We start from the raw sequence: 19,668 nt of genomic DNA on the forward strand, positions 1-19,668 counted from the left end.
TATAGTGAACATTTCTGTACTTTAAAAAGTCAGCTCCTAAAGTTTACAAAGGTGATACTCTCTCTGTGCTTAGAACTGGTTGTAAATACGTTTATATATTCAACTGATACTGTTAATTTTTTTCTTCAGGTGTTATCAGTATGTCCAAGTTTTAGATCTGGGAGTGAAACTTCTGTTCGTTTGTTTACAAAAATGTTGTAAACTTGTGAAACAGACGACTTCTGTTGATTCATCAGTTTGATCTTCTGTTTAATTGTCCTGAAAACGTGGTGGAATAGGAGGTTGTCTGGAATGTATCATCATGCCATATTTTCTTAGTGTGTGTCTTTGAGCCAAACTACGGTGTGAGGCACAAACAAATCTTTTTTTTTTTCTTTAAGCACTCTTATAAACAGGAAATACTTTGTGTTTGGAACTGATCAGGGCACTCTTCTCTCCCTTCCCTCCTGCCATTCATTAGCAGGTTAACTCAATATAAAACAGAGTAAAAATCATTTGTCTGCCCCAAACATCTTTGCTGTGCTACGTGGCCACTGGGATGTCTTGACTAATTAAAGAAAACTGACAATAATTTAAAAATAATTGTCAATATGGAATTGAACTTCGAAATAAAGATAGAAATTTTTTTTTTTTTATTCTTTTGTAACAAGTAATATGTTGTCAGGCTCGCCAACTGTTTTTGAACAAGTGTTATACTTTAGAACTCTGGTTATGTTGTATCTGTCAGTGCTCTTTTGGCTTGTGAAGCCTGGAAATATCACGGAGTGTACACTGGAATCCCCAGAACTACAAGCAGTGATTTTTCTATATAACCAGTTTCTTATGTTTAAATTACAGCAACAACTGCTGTGAAATTGCGTTTAGAAACAGCCAGATATTTCAGCTATACGCTGCTCTAAATGTCCCTCAGTATTGCAGGCTGCAGAAACTGCTGCTCTGATTTTATATTCCTGAATTAATGATTCCTTTCTGTTATGCCTCTTTCTGGCAAACCTCACTAATTAGGGAGCATAATAATGTCTTCTAGATTAGTTTGCAGTGTCAAATTTCCTACTTTCATCATGTTCCTCTTCTCCTTCTCTCTGCAGACTTTCAGCACTCTGGAAAACCTGACTTCTACAGTACTCTGCAATTCTTCTGACGTTCCTTCTGGCTTAATGAAGGACAAAGCAGTTGTAGTGATGAGAGGAAACTGCACTTTTTTGGAGAAAGCGAGAATTGCACAAAGTTCAGGTGCTAAAATGCTGTTGATTGCCAGTAAACCTAGGCTGGTAAGTTACAACATACAGTTTTCTTCTGTAGCGAAATAGTGTCTTATCCATTTGGTCCGATGCAGTGTTGTGCAGGGTTAGCTGAGAGACACCCCAAAAGCAGAGGACCCTGGCAATGTGTGGGATTCCAGCACCATCCCCACAGAGTGCTGTGCTGGCACGACTGCTGTTCCTGAGACCAAAAGAGTCATTCCAAGTTAGCTCCGTGCAATGCTGTGTTGTATCGTCTAACACATATCTACAGCTGAATTGTATTTTTAAGCTGTTCCTTGTATCTTTAATCATGTTTCTGAATGCAGATGCTTGTCTTTATCATTCCCTAATTTTAGTGTACTCTGAACTCCCTGTAATCTTAGGTGATACTTTTGTTTTAGACATGTGTGACAAAAATAAGCTAGGAAAATGTAATCCAAAATTGGAAATAAAAAAAAAAGGCGTTTTGAGATACCTTTACAGATACTTCTGTTGCTTTTTTGTTCTTTATTACAGCTGCAACATGTATGAACAAATATTTGCAATTTATTAATTTGTGTGATTATCATGAAAAGTTAATCTTGTTTTAAAAGCATAGAGAATAAAAACAGAGTTTTGATTATCCCTTGTAATATTATAAAAGCACGAGAACTTTATGAATCCAGATGTGTTGGTAGCATCACCTGTTTTGATATAAGTACATCTGTCTTCATTAACCTTTTGCAAAAGGTGATGAATAAGCTCTTTTTCTTTTTTCTTCCTACAAATACACTGAAATTTAGAGGATAATCTGCTTTTAGGGATCTAACTTGCTTTGCAGTTAGGCTCAACATACTTATCACTGACACTTTCTCTTTCAGTCTCCTCTTTCTGATAACAAGACTGATTTTGAAGATGTGACTCTTCCAGTTGCTCTTATAAGATATAATGACATAGTAGATATGCAGCTGGTAAGTAATATAATTTCAGCATGTTATGATTTGTATAAACTTAGGTTTTTGAACAAATAAATAAAATAATTTCAGATCAGATATGGGTGTCTGCCTGATTTGAATGCGCATAGATACTGCTTTCAGTTTCACAGAAGAGGATGGATATTAAGTTGTGGAAGTGCTAGTCTTCCTAATTCAGGTTAATTTGAGAAAATGATTAATTAGAACACTAAGAATGGGAAACATAATACCTAACTGGAGGGAGGGTAATCCTAGAAGTCTTCCTGCTAAAGAGATAAGCAGCCTTCTGGTAGACTTGTATACAATTGGAGATGCCTGACATACATCAAGAGCTAGAGCCTGAAGAGGGCTGTTCCTTTAGCACAGAAGTGAGTTTCTGCTGTTGAGTTCATGGTGAGATGCCAAGTGTGTGTCATTAAAATGTGGCAGTTGTGGTATCTCTTATGCTTTATAAGCAGGAGAGTTTGTTTTGGGGGTATTTGGAGTTCGTTTTCCTTGACATGTAATATTAGGATACAGAATATTGCAGAGGGTTTTAAAGAAAATAGTATCTTTTCTTTGGTGTGGCTTTTTCTGTTGTTATTTTGTTGTTGTTTTGTTTCTTATTTAGTCTTAAATAGCTTTGCTAGGCAGGAGTTGCACTGCACATGTTTTTCTGTGAATAGCAGAGGCTAGCATTAACCTGTGTAGTCTTAGCTTCTTGGATTGAATTTGCAAGCTCACTTCATTTCTGCTCTTAATCTTCAGAGCTGCCAAGGGAGTTTGTCTTAGGTAAGTATGCAAACTGAAACCATGCGAAGATGTATAGGACTTTGGTTGTTTTCTGTCTGTTCCCATTAAGGATTGGTTCTTGCCAAGCATTGACATGACCGAAGGTTTCTGATGGCTGTCCTCAGTCTGCCGTAGTCTTGATGAATACTGTGTTTTGGTTCGGGTTGTCTTCTGTCTTGAAGTTTGTTCCTTCAAGTAAGACAATTGTTGTTTGCTTAGTTGAGTGGTTTTAAGATATGCCCTACTAACATGAAAGGGAACTAAGGCAAGGTTAGATCCTTAATTTGTTCTGAGTATTTTCTGCACCACTTTATTACCTAGTGCTGCTTGGGATGGTGTCGTGTAGAATCGCTTCTGTGTAGCTATAGTAATTCACCGAAGTAACTTTGCTAGTAGATAAGTGTGCCAGATGATGTCTCATACTGCTGTTGAATCAAAGAATTCGGTTTTGTCTTATAATGAGGCTGCCTTCATAAAAGTAGTGAGGAACACAGCCTAGACTACAAGTGATCCTTTCCTAGTTCTGATGTAGTTTTTGCCAAAGCCTTCTGTCATGTCATTGGCAGCTGTTGTTTTGAATGATATGTGCTGCTTGGAAGCTGGCAGCCATTGTACTTGTCCTACTACAGTTTTATTTCTGTTTTAACTCTTTTCAAGGCTTCCAACTTTCTCCTTTTATTTAGAAGAGAGAGGCAGCACCAGTCTGAGGCTAGCTAGTTTGTATAAGCATTCTTTCTGCTTTTTCTTAGAAGACTTCATCTCTGTTAGCTTTCACCATTTTTGTCAGGTATGTTATGAGTCTTGATAGCAATAGCAGAGTGTTACAAACCTTCTAGTAAGTGGACAGCTCTCTTGCAGAGTTGTTATCTGATGCGATGCATTTGATTCTAGTGCTCCCTGTGGTGGAAGTTGAGACTTTGCAAGTTTTTAGTGAAGAGCAGAACAGGAGCAAAAGGAAACAATCACTCTGGATTCTAATGTGAATTATATTTTATAAGATTTATGAAACTTAAAGGAAAAAATTGATTAAAACCTGTTGGAATTTAATACTAAAAATGTATAAGCCTTTAGGTTTCTTGGGGGTTTTGGTGCTTTTTTGTGTCTGAGTTTTGGTTTGTTTGGGGTTTTGTTTTCTCTTTTTACGTACAGGATGCTGTAATTTGAATAGGGGTTTTTTGCCTTTATCTAATGTTATATAACATTATAACACTTCATATAACACTTCATATAACTGCAATGTTTCACTAGAATTTAATTTTCTTTCTTGTTTTCTGAACTTCCATAACTTCAGGCAAAGGAATGATTCTGACTTCTTTAGCCTGCAGTAAGGTTAATATCTGTAATTAGATAATTCAGATGCTGAAATAAATCACCTTTCTTCACATATGGCCAGTATATTCCACTACACTACCTGACTTCCCATTCAGTCTCTCTGCTGCCAGTTTGATCTTCTGGTAGCCAAACCTGCCTGGCATGTTCATCTCCTCTCCTGCCTTTATCCCACATGCAGACTGTTAACAAATCTGTTTTTCTGCTGCATCTCTCAAGTCTTTTCACTGCAGGATTGCTTTAAATGCCTTGACTTACTTTGACTACAACAGCAAACCTTTCTTCCCTACCACCTTCCATTTCCTGTCAAATTATCATCCTTTGTTTCTTAAATCTCACCTTTCAGTCAAATGGAAGCATTTTTTTTCTTTTTTGAAAAGAAAAGTTTTGCTTTTAAGATTTTTGTACAATTTGATATCAGTTATGGGTCTGTGTTCCCTTCTATCTTCTTCAGTGTCCTTCAGCTGATTGTTTTTTTTTTACTTCGGTCTTAATTTTTTTAAGTAGTGTGAAGTTGCTTTCTTTTCTTTTGAATCCATCTGAAATCATGTTTGTGTAAAGCTGTTATTAAGTAACTTTCTGCCACCTTGAGTTTTCACTGTATCCTGTCTGAAGCAAATTGCCTATATCTGAACTGTGAGTTTTGTGGTTTCAAGAGCTAGAGGTAGACCTCTGCTGATATCTCAGTGGACCTGTGAGTTTGTATTTCAAGTTCACTGACTCAGATACGCTTTCCTGCAGAGCAGAAGTCTTTGGTAGTACTTGGTATATTTGGGGGCTGAAAAGCTTTTGGGCTAGAGGCACAACTGCTCAAAAAGTGTTGAAAGAATGCAAAGAAGTACCATTTTGCCTTGTGGTATCCATATGTTTCCACAGCAGTAGTAATAGGGTTGTTTTCAAACCTGACCATCCTGAAAGGTAGCATGGAAAGCATTGCTTCTTTACAATGAGCAAGGCAAATATATGGGATGTCTTGTGCAGTAAGTTGAAAACTTGCTCTCAGCATTGTGTAGGTTAAGAGCAGGAAGTCACAATGTGCATCGTGTTGGAAAATAAGCAATATAATTTCTTTGTTGTCCTTATGGATCAACTTGTATGTGGTTTTGTGTTTTTTTGGTTTTTTTAGACGCTTGGAAATGAAGTTAATGTGACTCTGTATTCACCACCTTTGCCAGAGTTTGATTGCAGTATGGTTGTCATCTTCCTAATTGCTGTGTTTACAGTGGCACTAGGAGGCTACTGGAGCGGAGTAGGAGAACTGTAAGTTTGTTAAATGGAACTGCTTAAATTATGTGAACTACAAATCTGTGAAAACTGTGACTATGATCAGTGAGAAATTATGTTCTTTCAGGTTGGTCGTTAAAAAATTAGAAGATCTAGGTGCAATTAGCTACTTTGCCATGAAATGCTTTAGCACTGCAACCTTTGGAAAAATCACCATAGGTCTTTGAGGAACCTTGAGTAGTAGATTGTAAAAGTCCTTGAGGGATAATGTAGCTCTTGGGAGGAGGAATGAATTAACATTTTGACAAATTACCAAATACTCTATAACTAGCATTGTAATACTCCCTATGTCCATGATAGAAAGTAGCTATTTTAATTAAACCTTTAAAATCCAATGATCCAAGAGGTACGTACGTAGTTGTATATAGTGTCTGCATTAGCAGGATCTGTACAACTGCTTCATCCCAGCTGGCTGTGTAGCACCCTCTGGGATGTCTCTGCACCACACGCCTGTCACTAGGAGCACTGGAGAATGCAGTTTGGTTGTGTCTGGATGGCTCCAGACAGTTAAAGTCCAACCAGGCTTATCTGCTTCAGCTTTGTGTGTTACCCGGTAGAGCAACAGAGCCAGGGGCAATAGCAGCTCTAGGACTAGACAGGGGCAAGGAGGCAGCAGCAGTCCCTGTGCAGGGAAGGGGAGGGAGTGGAAGTGTAGAATGTGGCAAATGCAGGGAAATGAGGGGTAGTAGGGGTTTCTGCACAGTGCTTGAGGGGTGTGCGGCTTTGTTCAGTGAGGCGAAGCACACTCAATGCACAGAACTGTTTTTAGTCCGGGGTTAAACTGGATATAGCTGGCCTTTCAGAGCATGGTATTATTCTGCAGTATTTCTTGGATGTCTGTGTACGTTGAATGGACCAGTATGCGTTACTACCTAGGGCTTCCCATTCTCAGTGGTGTTCTCCTGCTTTGTTCCCCAGAACAACAGGGAGTGGATTGTATGTGATAACAACAGCTTCCTCTTTCCCACTAGTTATGCAAATCTAGTGATTTTAAAGAGATTAAAGAAGTAGGAGGGGGGGGTGTTTCTTTTTTTTTAAAGGTTGCATCTGATTATGCTTCTTTTTTACCCTGCAGTGCTATAGGGTGTGGCTGCACTGAATGCTAAAATAACAAAATGTGATGCTGTCTCCCATATTGAAAAATACCTAGATGTAATTATATTAAACTTGTTAAAGTGCGCTTTCATAAATCTAGGGTGAGCTTTTTTTTTAAAAAAGCTGCTTATTCAAAGCATGTCCTCTGAGAAGGTGATTCATCTAACAAAGTGTCTTACTCCTGTGGGTTTTTCTCTTTTGAAGGTAGCTGTTTCAGTGCTGAATTCAGCATTTTGTAGGTGGGTCCTGGGATTTGTCAGGAACATGCTATCTGATGGGCAATTTGCACTAGCGTCTGTACTAAAGAGTAGTAGGGCTATCTGCTTAAAGAACAAACACAACAATTTAAGTCTCCTTATTTTGCATGGTGAGGTATAAATATGGAGTATGTATGCACAGAAATCTTAGTCCCAGTGAAAATCCCCAATTACACCCCCTCTCTTTCATTTACTCTGTAATTATGAGGTGTAAGGGTAAAAGAACTATTGCTTAGCTAGCTTCATTCTGCTAACATGAATGGCTTTTGCAGACACTTAATGTCTATAGTTGATGTTTTAAAACAGTGTGTAATACCCATGATTTTGATTTATCATAGATATACTTATCAGATTGACTATATTTAGCCCAAGAAATATCGTAGTCGGAGGTGATGTGCTAATAGAGTTGAGTGCGTGCACCCTGAAAAGGAGTTTGAGAGTTTTGATATCAGACTACTTTTCCTCACATGGATCAGAGTTCTGGTTGGCGGTACTCCTTAAAGTTTGCAATCACCATGTGATTGGAAAAGAGGGCAGTTAAGAATCTTTTCCTTGTGATCTATGCTGGGTTAGAAGTGCATATCTCCATTAAAAAATGGAGAGAAACTCAAACAATAAGCATACCATTTTTATGTAATTTTTAAGTCTAATAATGGCCTGAAGGATTAGGCTGAAATGCTGTCAGTCTAAATTCTTTATAATCAACAATTTGGTCCAGGTAAAACGTTTTCATAATCTGTCATCTGAGGTAAACGTGTCTGTTGTTTTCTTAAAACAGTGAGAATTTGAAAGCAGTAGCAAGTCCTGGGGAGAGAGAAACAAGACGGAAGAAGGAAGAAAATGTTACTTTCACCCCTGTAACAGTTATCTTGTTTGTTGTCATCTGTTGTGTCATGCTGGTCTTACTTTATTTCTTCTACAAATGGTTAGGTAAGAAACAATGGATAATCTAATTTGACTTGTTTTTTCTGCATGATCTTATTAGGTGTTTAAGTCTGAAAAGCTAGATTTCTAAACTAAAAGTAATGTAATTATTTTAACTGTTCTCTCCGTGTATGAGTTGAGGGTTGAAAAAAATGTAGTTGCTACTTAAGAAAGAGAGAAGCTTTCTTTACTCTCTTACAAAGGCTGCCTTGACAGTGTTTATTCTGAACAAAGTAATGTGGAGGAGAGGTGACTAGTGACTAGGGAAAAAAGTATATGATGTATGTCGATGTTCTTGGGAGGATGGCAATGATAACTTAGTAGTGTTTAGAGTGAAAGCTTTTGTTAGGTGTCGCTCCACTGACATTGAGTTTGTGGTTGCAGTGCCCTAATTACAGTATCAGGCAAAATGGTATTACCATAATGGAATAAACTCAGGCATACTAGCAATAAGTTAAGTTCTTGAATAATGCAATTCCAGTTGAATGTAGTTCCCAAACTGTTGGTTGATTTTTTTTTTTTTTTAAATTTTTTCTTCTGCCCTCAAGTCATGCAACCAGAAAACGTATACTCTTTTAAATTACACTTTTTAGTACAAACAATGTAACTTTCATTCTGAAAGCTTCCTAAATTCACTCTGTCCTGGAATTTGTTACTAGTTAACCTCCTGCTTCTGCAAAAGAAACTTCAGGATCCTGACTTCTCCGATTTTGTGTAGCTTTTGTTATCTTGACTATGGGGAATGCTACCTTTACTAAACTTGTTCCACTAAAAGACTGATGAACCTTTTAATGTGATCAAAAGGTTTAGGTTAAAAATGTCCCCTGTTTACTCTGAGATGTTTCAGGTGAGATTTAGGAAGAAGTGAAGAAAGAGGCTTCATAAAGGAGAAGGGGAGAGGAGTAACAAATTAGTTAGGGGGAGGAAGAAATGTGAATGGTTCAAAGGAAATATGTAATAGTTTTTTGCTAAGAAGCCTTAGTTCTGTGCGGTTTGGAGCAGACATATATGAAATTTCTTGGAGGTAAAGAAGCTATTACCACAGTATGATATGCTGTTCCAGCGGAAAAAAAAAAAATCTGTGTTTAATTAAAAACAAGCAACCAGAAAACCCCCACTTTGATATGTCACTACTATAGCGTGTGAATCTAAGTCCTCATATCAATACTTGGAGTTAAGATCAATTCTGTAACTGAACTACTAGGGAGGGAGTGTTTCCAGCACAAAGCCAGTTGCAAAACTGAGCTCTGTGATGGAGTTCTCTGTATCTCTTTCTGTAAGTATTCAGGCATTATTAATTCTTCACTGTTGCCTCAAAATTTGAGATTCCCTAAGCAGCTGATTTCTTCCTGACTTCAGAGGAACCTGTTGTGCAAAACTTCTTGTTTTGCCTCTTGGGGGCTTAACAGATCATAATGGTGCATGATCTTGGTTACAACTATAAAATCCACCTTTCTTGCCTGTTTTTTCATTAATCTTCTTGTAGGTATCAGAATTGCTTTTCTAGCCAGACCTTCACTACAAAAAAAACCCCCAGCAAACCCCAGCTAGCAAACAACTGGTTTTATTGTTTGTCCACATTTCAAGGTGTTTACCGTAAGGCAGAATACACAATATACTGTAAGTTAGAACATGGAATATATATTTTTTTCCTAACCAGGTGATTCCTAGCTACATAGACATTTTTGGAAGGGATAGGGTGTTTAGTATCTTAAAATGCCAGCTAAAACATCAGTCAGATCTTGGGGATGCTGAAATTTTTATGCATAAGCAGACGTAGTGATTAAAAGGAATATTATCAGAAATTGAGAAAGCTGGTAGTTGTAAAATAGCACTTTGGTTTTAGCCATAACCAAATAAAAGTATGTGAAAGCAGTAACAGATGACATATTTCTTCTTAAAGAAAAGGAAGGAAAAATTAAAAAAAAAAAAAATGTTTTTCAATTCAAAAATTTCAACACTCAAGTCTTTGCTTGATGAGAACTCTTGTTGTGGCAGACACACTCAGAATTCAGCACTTTCTGTAATCAGCTGGCTGTAGTCTCCAATGACTGTATCGAGCAGTGCTTTAACTGTTAACAGTTCATATCAAATGTACATCGTTGTGTTTGATTCCTGTTTGCTATTTTTTTTCTATTGTATTTTGTCACTGATTCCCATCTTCCATTCTTTTTATTTAGTGTATGTTATAATATCAGTCTTCTGCTTGGCATCTGCAATGAGCCTATATAACTGTCTTGCGGCATTGATAGGAGAAATACCATTTGGGCAGTGCAGGTATTGTACACCTTTCAACTATTATAAATGTAAGGTTTCTTTTTGGTATTTTCTGGTTGCTACCAAGGTAGTGTGAAAATATGAGAATGGTTTGACAAATTGTTTCCTATATGGTTTAGCGTGCGGGATTGTTACAAAAGAAAATTACAAGCTTCCTTAATAGATATTAAAGGTATCCGTAGCGTAATCAACAGTTACAACAGTGTTGTGGGAGATTTGGTGCATTACCTTTATTTGAAAGCATTGCTATAATCAAACTTGAAAGGCTCTGCTTGGCTATCTGAGCTCAGTTTTACAAAATTCTGATTGCCTGTAGGGTGTGCTCACTTTAACTCTGTAAGGGGGGATCCTGCACATGCTTTGTTTTCTTGGCAATGGGAATGCTAAATAGTTTCCAATTCTTAGTGGAGTGTTTTGAGCAAGTACTATGCTATAGGCAATAGAGGGTTATTTTTTTTCCCCTCATCTTAATCTGTACTGTACCTGTAACAGACCAAGTTTTAATTTTCTCTTGTGAAGGCAACGCATTGCTCATGTCCTGTCTTAGAAGTTAGTGGTTACAGTCCTAACTTGGGTAGTGGGTTATCGGTATACAGATAGCCTCTTCTTACTACTCCAAGTTAAATACCCTGCAGGTGTTAGTGAGCATGAGAATGTCCCTGTTTTCCTCCTCTGTATTTTTACTTTAAAAAACCCTAATGTTCAATGCAACAAATGGTTCTTTTCCCCAAAAGAACAATGCTTATAAGCTTGGAAGCCTACGACTATGTTTGCATGTTACTTAGTACAGGATATTAGTGCCAGGTGATCCAGTAGCACATCAAAGGTAGAGATCAGGTAGAAAAGACAGCAGTTTTGAGTAGGCTGCAGGACAGGCATTACTTCTGTCAGTTAATATCAGTTCAAGAACTGTCCCAGAAAATTGAGTAGGCAGTGGAAACAGATATTGGCTCACAATTTTGCAATACATAGTTATTCCGTTTTTAATTTTGCATTAGGTGTCCTAAAATTGATCCCCGCCCCGGAATCATGACATGACCATTCCTCACTGACATAGTTATGGTGGCATAGTCATTACATGACAGAAATGGATTAAATAAATTCATCTGCTTGCTGCCTCCCCTGGATGTGTTTGGTAAAATGAGGACAGGCCATCAAAGCCCAACTTGTCTTACTGTCTGTGGGCATGTTTTTAATGCAGCCCAGAGAAGGACTGGTACTGCAGTTGCAAGAATGATGCACCTGAGCCCGGGTGCAACAAATGGGCAAAGGTGGAGCTCTCAGGATGAGAACACCTTGTCAGCTTAAGGACCCCTGATAGCACAGGCATGTGTTTTGGCTGTTGCGGGCTTTCTTTTTTTAATTTAATTATTTTCTTTTAGGATTGCATGTTGCAACAAAAACATTGAAGTGAGGCTTATTTTTCTTGCTGTATTCTGCATAGCAGCAGCTGTTGTCTGGGCAGTGTTTCGAAATGAAGATAGGTAAGTGATGCATTCTGACTTAGAAGAGTAATATGAATAATTGTCGTTAATGAACTTCCCATCGTATAACTAATCCTGGAGCATGGCATCCTTCTAAACTCCAGTGCCGATTTCAAAAAAAGTCATGAAAGTATTTATGAAGCTTAACAAGCATGGGAATAACAGAGAACAAAGCTATACAAATGAACTGTGTAGTAATTTGGACTTAGAAAAAATTATGAAGATGAGGAAGAACTAGCTTGATTGCTAATGATTGCCAAAGAGGAAAAAAAGTGCAAAAATAGCATAGGGACCATAGGACCTGTGCTTCCTATGGTCCAGTGGAAGCATAGGACCACAAATACACAAATATTATAGTAAAATCCTAAGTAGCATCTTGAGCCAGATGTTAAGTAAGGCTTCCAATCAACTGAGCAATCATACAAGTGAACACCAAGGCCCTGTTATGGCCTCTGCTAAACTCATTTTCTCTGTAGTATGCTGATAAAGAACAGTTACCTATTTATGATCAGAGGCTAGTGTAAACTGACCATCTTGAAACTAGTATTTTTGTGGTGGAAGTAGCAGTACTTCCTAAAAACTAATTTCTTGCTTTCCAATCCATTTTGCGGTCTTGCTATTTCCAGCAAAACCAAAAATCATTATTGTACTTAGATTCCAGCAGTAGTTTGAAACAATGTGTAAAAACGTGTTCTTATTTTTAGGTGGGCTTGGATTTTGCAAGACATTTTGGGAGTTGCTTTCTGCCTAAACTTTATTAAAACACTGAAAATGCCCAACTTTAAGGTACTGTAAGTTGCTTACCTTAAGAAAGTATTCTAATGCCATGAATCTGTAAGTTTAGTGTCAGGAAGTAGGTTTTCAACATTCAAGAAATAGACATTTTAAAAAAAAAAATCTTTACCATTTTTAATAATTAAGAGAAATGAATCCTGTTCTAAATGTTATGCCAGAATAAAAACATGGGGAGGCAGGGGGATGTTTCTTCTTTTTTTTTTTTTTTTTTTTTTTTTTAATGTGGTGGTACCGTAATGGTACCAGAATCTAACTGTGCAGTTCTTGAAAACCTACAGTAATATTTTCTTCGTCTTTTGCCAGTCCTGTGTGATACTTCTAGGCCTTCTCCTTCTATACGATGTATTTTTTGTCTTCATAACACCATTTATCACAAAGGTATGTCTGTGAATTTATCTTTAAAATAAAAACAAAAAATGTTGTCTGGTCATTGGGGCAGTATTTTTGTCAAACAGATTAGTGTTTTCAGTATTCTTAATGCAGAAAGGCCTACTTCCTTTTTCTTTTTCCCCATTTAACATAGCAGTGGCCTAAATTTTCATCTTGTATGGGCCTTAGAGTGTAATGCTTGTGTAGGTGCCATAAATCTTGTTAAATGACTCAGTTTTCAGCAATCACATGGCCAGAAGTAAGCTGTCCCCAATTGTGTGACAGCGTGATGATGAGAAATTACTGTCCTCCGGTTTTCCTCCTTCTTTTGCTTTCAATGCCCGTATGTTGGAATGTGTTCTAGTACTTTCTGTGGTGCTCATTTGCAGTGTAGTATGAACTTATGCAAGCGTACTTTCTTTTATTTTGAGGCAGAAAGCTTATGGCAGAAAAAGCTTGACACGTTTTTATCTAAACTTCCACCTACATCATGTGAATTTGTTGTTTGGTTTTTTAAACAATTATTTTAGGCTGGACTACATGTTTTTAATGCAAAACAATACTGTATAATACTGTACGATACTAGTCCATACCTTTTGATATTCAGGATTTTTTCCAATCCTGAATTGTAAGATGAGGTACAAGCAGTTTTTATAAATGTAGTATGAATGTTTTGGTATATTAAACCACTAACTTTTGAAAAATAACCTTAATTTCAGAATGGGGCAAGTATAATGGTTGAAGTTGCAGCTGGTCCTTTTGGAAACAGTGAAAAGGTACGAACAGTTGTTTTAATATGTGCAACATAAAAATACTGACATTGCGTAGCTAATTCGTAGTGTGCTTTTCAGCATAACTTTCTCACAAAATATAGCCAGCTTCTGCTATTTTCTTTTAAGTATTAAATACCTGTTGACTTGGGTTTGATCCTAGAATGATGGAAACTTGGTGGAAGTCCCTACTGAACGCTCAGCTCCCCATGAGAAAGTAAGGATTGTATTTCAGATACTGGATTTTCAAATGATTCCCTCTGAAAAGATTATTCTTTTGGGGAAAACCTGACTGTCCAAATTTCTCTTCAGGGCCTGGATATCATTGATCAATACTCTATAGTTAGGTTAATAATCCAGACTTGTTATTCTCATTATATGGTTAAATGTTGTTTTAACTTTTTTTTGGTGTGTGCGTATTATTCGTAAATCTGAAATTCCAGCTAACCTGTTGCCTTAAGCTTTATCCACTGTCTATGTCGGTTTCTGGTTTTTACTTTAGGTTCTACCTATTTTGAAGTTCTGCATTAACAATTAATTAATTACATTCAAACTGTTTATTAATTTAAGCAAACAAAAAAAATCCAAAATACCAGGATGCTTTAGATTAGATTTATCTGGGCTTCTAAAATATTGTTTTACAGTTACCTGTGGTTATTAGAGTGCCTAGACTTGAATACTCCGCATCGACGCTGTGTGACATGCCATTTTCATTGTTGGGTTTTGGAGACATTATTGTCCCAGGTGAGCAAATGCTTTTGGCAATTGTAACTTACGATTAAATATTTTGGTTTTGATTCTCAACTGACTTACATTAGAGTTTACTCTACAAATTAGTTACTGAATCAATTGCAGCAGTTTGCCTCAATCTGTCAGTGCAGAATACAACAAAAGCCACAGTATAAGAAAGTTAAGTATGTTACAGAACACTTAAATAGTGAAGGGTTTTTGCTTTTCTGTTGCACCGTGTTGTGTAAATACCAGTCCCGTGGATAAATCCAGTTGTCAGTATTAATTAAATCTCACAGAAAGTAAGTATTCTGTGACTTCATAGTATTTTTGTATCCTAGACTACCTAATTAGAGGTGAGGTAACAGAAAATGTATTATCAAGCTTTTCCATCTGTCTCAGAAGAGCTGAATTTTGCCATAGTTGGAGTCTTGAGCAAATTACTTAAGTCAGGCACAAAGCACTATCTTGTGAACAGCATGCTCTCCCTTTTCCTGTGATTTGTACTGAGGCAAAGTTGCTGATTGTTAAGAGCAAGCATTAAAATCCTATTGAAGAGAAGTATTGAAACTAGGTTGTTACTCTTTTGTATTAGTGCCTTCAAAATTGAAAATACCACAATGTAATTAGCTTGCTTAAAAAACCAAAACCTTTTAATACCAAGCTCACTTGGCTTATATTTGCATTATGATTTTGATTTTCAAGATTTACCATAGGATTTCTTAAACTGGTTCTTGGCTTTCCAGAAATAAATGGGAAGCAGATAACATACGGTAATGGGAAGTCTTACTATAAATTCTTTTTATGCTGCTTTGATTTGGAGGATTGGGGAGAAAAAAATCCATAGCTAAATATTTCATTAATCCTTTTTTTTTTTTTTTTTTTTGTCAAGGGCTTCTCGTTGCCTATTGTCGAAGATTTGATGTTCAGACAAGTTCATCTTCTGTATACTACATTTCCTGTACAATAGGTAAATCGTGGTATTTCAGCAAAGTTAATTTTCATGCTAGCTTTTTTTTAAATGGCAGAACTAGGTAGTTTTCTTCAGGTAAAGGTTCAATGTTGTCAAGAGTCTCTCTATAATCTTTTTTTAAATGTGCCTGCCCATATTTAAGGTGAGCATTTCTTTATGGTAGTCAGTTGCTTTGAGAAAGCTCGCAAATACAGAGCAACCTATTGTCCCTCTTTTCTTCAGTTATATTAACAAGAAATATACTACTTTAAAAAAATAATAATTCTGGCTTACTAAATGAGTGACTTAATTTAAAAATTCACCTGTTCTTAATTGTGTATATATACCATATATATATGTGTGTGTATATCTTTATAGCTTATGCCATTGGTATGGTGCTGACTTTCATTGTTTTGGCATTAATGAAGATGGGACAACCTGCCCTACTCTATCTTGTACCATGTACACTCATTACTAGCTCGCTTGTTGCTTGGAGGCGCAAAGAAATGAAGAAGTTTTGGAAAGGAAGCAGTTACCAGGTAGGCTGGATGCCTTAAGTATTTTGTTGTTGCCAATTCCTTTGAGCATGTGCTTCTCTTAAGTACTTGGTAATATATCCCTCACAATCCAATTTTTGCTAGTCTTAATGTTGGTTATCTTCTGGAAGGAATAAGGAAAAATAGTCTTTACTCTTAGATAACCTTAGTTTAGTAGTTGGCATGGCAGAACAAAGCTTAAGGGAGATTAAATAGCTGGTTCAGTACTCATGGGGAAAAAGTAATTTGTTCTGTTTTATTTTTATTTGAAATGGTTTTTTCATGTTTTAACATTCCTCAGCTATCATCTTGATGTGGTGTAACATGAGTCACTGAACTAAGCATGCAGATTCCAATCTGCAGTAGCCCTGTATTAAGAGACAGTTCAAAAAAGTTGGTGATCAACTAGAATTTTAGAAACTTTCCATGATCACTGGCATCCTGCTTCGTCAGGATTATATGGAGCATTCAGCAACAAAATAACTGGATGGTTATATAACTGTTTTCTATCACAGCGCACACTGTGTACACACTGCCTTGGGTATTCTGCATTTCCCCTTTGGTTATCTCTAACGCTACCCAGGAATTGCAGTCCTTAAAATCCCATCAGCTGTCGACATGTGCACATTCCCCCTGATTTGACTTGCTGTAGTAAGTGAGTGTGCCAGTAGCCCTTGTAGGCTGGCATTTATCGTAAGACAGACCAGTCTCGAGATTACTCTAAATTTTGTTTGAGACACGATGTCCAATATTGTTTGAATTCAGCAACTATCGCCTGTATCTGGGCTGTGCTGAACTCAGCTCAGAGAATGGATAGTCTGATGCAAGGGGGAGGTGGGTGACGTGAAGTTGATGGTGGAAAGGAGCAGCTCCTGCTCTTTCAGCTTCTGGATTGCAAGCTTTAAGTGGATCAATAGAAGTCAAGGTGGTAGTAATTCTTGTAAATGTAAAACTGCAGGCATGCAGCTTCTATAGTATTACCAGCTAAATGCTACCTTTTGTTGATCTAATACTCTACACCTGCTTCAGCTGGAGGTTGGTTAGGTATGAAATTACTCAGGAAATCTTCAGCTTTAACTAGATACCCTTCTTGTCTACCAAAACAACTGTTCTACTTTCATAGGTCCAGTGAATAGAAATGTTTCTCTGGAGGTCAGAACAAATTTGGCTTACCATGCATTTGTATATAAAATGGTGATTGTTCGCTCTTCCAAAATAAAGTGTCCCATATATGAAGCCCAGTAACTCTGGGACTGTTGGGGGGAAAAAAGCTTTGCAATTTATTTTCCTCACTTGAGTTCTGAGTAAGATTGGCCTAAGTAAATCTGGCAAGTCTCTTTAGTGACAAAAATTTTTTGCACTTCTCATAGCAAAACTCATACTTGGAAGAATTATGTTGCCATAGTAGTTATTTCATGTCCTTTCAGCTGGTTTCTTGAAGGATTAAAACTGCTCTGAACTTCAGCTTGTTTTGAGGTCAGATGACTTCATTTCTGGCACAATTTAAAATGTTGATTTTCACCCCCATTCCACCACCCCTGAGTTAGAGTTGTCTGTGATTGAACACCTCTGTATAACTTTACTAACTCCTATTTTTCTGTAACTTCCTGAAGAACTTTTTCTATATTAATTTTTTTTCCAGAGGGTGTTGTTCAAGCTGCACACTCAGAATGCTGCAGTGTTGATCTTTCTCATATGTTGTCCTCCCCACATAAAGCTGTATTTTGAACTGTCCTTACTGAACTTACAAACAAGCAAAAGAGACAAAAAAAAAAAACCAAAACAAAACACCACACAACCCCAGGGTTGAAATCTCCAGCTTTCAGTGCTCATTCTGGGAGAAAAGATACAGAAAGTTGACGGAAGACTATTTTTTGCTACAACAATGGTAATTTGGACTGTAGCAGAGCTGCCCCGTTGACAAGGATGACCAGAGTTCTGTAGGGGTTTGCTTTGTCCTCATGGGAACAGAGAAACCTTGCAGACTTGTTAGAGCAAAGTGTCCTAAGAAGAGGGGTACAAGAGCATGCACAGTGTATCAGGTGACTGAACTTCATGAATGCTACTGTTTGTTTATAGTCCATTAGTTAGCTTTTTTGAGTTTTGGGTTTTTCTGATTTTTGTTCTATATGATTTTAATAATGGAATAAATTTTATTTAGGTATCGGACTCCTCCAGGACGCCTTTGCTACAAGGTGTGATTATGGCCTTCTTTTAATGCAACTTTATGAATCATCTTATGGTTTCTTTTTTTCTTTTTTACCCCTCTGCTTCCTGTTTTCATTCTTTTCTTGCGTCTATCTTCTTTTTAATTTTTCCTTTTAATTCAATAGAAGAGGGTAGAAGTGAAGACAAGCTATAAATCTGTTTTTATGCTTAGTTTGGTTTTTTTTTTTCTTTAAAGGAATACAGGAAAACTTTATATTAAGTACCAATGAAGCCATGATTCCGAAGCCTGAAGGCAGGCTTTGTATGCGCCTCTACTCTATAATTTCCCAAATCCCTAGGAGTGTTTTCAAATATTTAGAATTGGTGTCAGTTCCTCTACTGTTACCTATATGGAAGTACTTTACCTAACTTTCTGTGCCACTACATTGACATGAAAACCTACTTAGTGCTCAACAACAATTTTGCTGTCCTCTGTTATAACGTTCAGCATTATAATTTGCTTTTAGTAACCATGTCTACAGTCCCTCTATCATCTTGTTACTCAATAGTAAACTTTATCCCATACTGTCTGCAATGCTTGCAGTGGGATAGGGACAAGGATTCGGACCAGCTTTTGTGGCCTTGCTGCTGCACAGCTACTAGAGTGCAGTGAGAAGGTTTAACCTTAATAGGCTATAGCTCATGATGGCTAACACGGATGGTATTTATTTTAGCTGTCCGCTGTCTCAAGCACAGCATGGAGTGAGCAATGCAAGCTCTCAAATTTCAACTTCTTGCAGAATTTAAGCATTTAAATATAATATTGAATTACAGTCATCAGTCTAGAGTTATACATAAAGCATAGCTTGTCTGCAAAGACAGTTGGAGATGGTGAACACTGCCTGACTGTGTCTTAAATTCTGAACTAAAAAGTACTTTTCTCATTAGCTTCTTTCTTCTAATAAAGAGTACTTTAATAATTTCAGTGTCATTAAAAAGCCTTAATAATAAAGAAATCAGATACAAACCCAAGAAGAGGTCAGGAAGTGGGAGGGGTTGAGTGCAAGTTAAAATCACATGGCCAGACTTGTTTTTTATAACTTAAAATTCTTCTGTCCTGCTGCGCGCACTCAAGTTCTTGGATAGGATTGTTAAAATCAGTTTTTCAGTTTCTACTTTGTACGTATGGGAAATACTGGACTCCCGAAGATAGCTCTGAGGTCCCATAATTCTTAGCTGAGCACATTTCTGTTTCTGCATAATGATGTAGTCTTAAATTCTAGTTATGCTGTGTGTGGCTTTTTTATGGAGTAGTCTTGAGCTGTAATGAGTTGCTGCACAGAAAAACATTTTAACTATTCACTGAAGCACAGGGATTTCTTGAGAGAGTAACGTACCTACTTTGCTACCACCAAATGGGCAGTATTGCTGCCGTGAAGTGTATAATAAAGGTTTTTCTAGGTTTTCTGGGTTGCTTATACTCCTCATGTATGCCTGCATGATAAACTAATTTGATACTTATTTCCTAGTTACTAATTTAATTTAAAAACACTATTTGTTTTTTGTATTGGTACGGTCTACAAAGTCATTTTAGTAACGTCATGAAAAATCTAGTGGACTAATGCAACTTTGAAGTCTTCTAGATAGAATAGTCTTGCAACTTTTTAGAGTTTGTCAATTTGAAGTGGTTAGCAAGCTTTATTATCTCCCTTTGCAATGTCCTTCTCATAGTGAAGGGCCCAAAACTGAAC

At 37.1% G+C, this 19,668-nt stretch overlaps 1 protein-coding gene across 1 annotated transcript in view; it reads left to right on the top strand.

Moving 5' to 3' along the window:
- Positions 1-17,964, top strand: part of SPPL2A (signal peptide peptidase like 2A) — a gene marked incomplete at both ends in the record, with an annotated part of 18,269 nt that extends 305 nt beyond the window's left edge. Inside the window, 14 exons of the mRNA XM_009573847.1 lie at positions 1,089-1,271; positions 2,105-2,194; positions 5,424-5,557; positions 7,712-7,863; positions 10,038-10,134; positions 11,517-11,618; positions 12,323-12,404; positions 12,717-12,791; positions 13,502-13,558; positions 13,716-13,769; positions 14,197-14,296; positions 15,174-15,251; positions 15,612-15,772; positions 17,931-17,964. Coding sequence (XP_009572142.1) covers positions 1,089-1,271; positions 2,105-2,194; positions 5,424-5,557; positions 7,712-7,863; positions 10,038-10,134; positions 11,517-11,618; positions 12,323-12,404; positions 12,717-12,791; positions 13,502-13,558; positions 13,716-13,769; positions 14,197-14,296; positions 15,174-15,251; positions 15,612-15,772; positions 17,931-17,964 — 1,399 coding nt within the window. The remainder of the gene's footprint in view (positions 1-1,088; positions 1,272-2,104; positions 2,195-5,423; positions 5,558-7,711; positions 7,864-10,037; positions 10,135-11,516; positions 11,619-12,322; positions 12,405-12,716; positions 12,792-13,501; positions 13,559-13,715; positions 13,770-14,196; positions 14,297-15,173; positions 15,252-15,611; positions 15,773-17,930) is intronic.
- Positions 17,965-19,668: the final 1,704 nt, after the last annotated feature.

This window comes from Fulmarus glacialis, unplaced genomic scaffold (genome assembly GCF_000690835.1).
Source record: "Fulmarus glacialis isolate BGI_N327 unplaced genomic scaffold, ASM69083v1 scaffold15303, whole genome shotgun sequence".
Lineage (NCBI taxonomy): Eukaryota > Metazoa > Chordata > Aves > Procellariiformes > Procellariidae > Fulmarus > Fulmarus glacialis.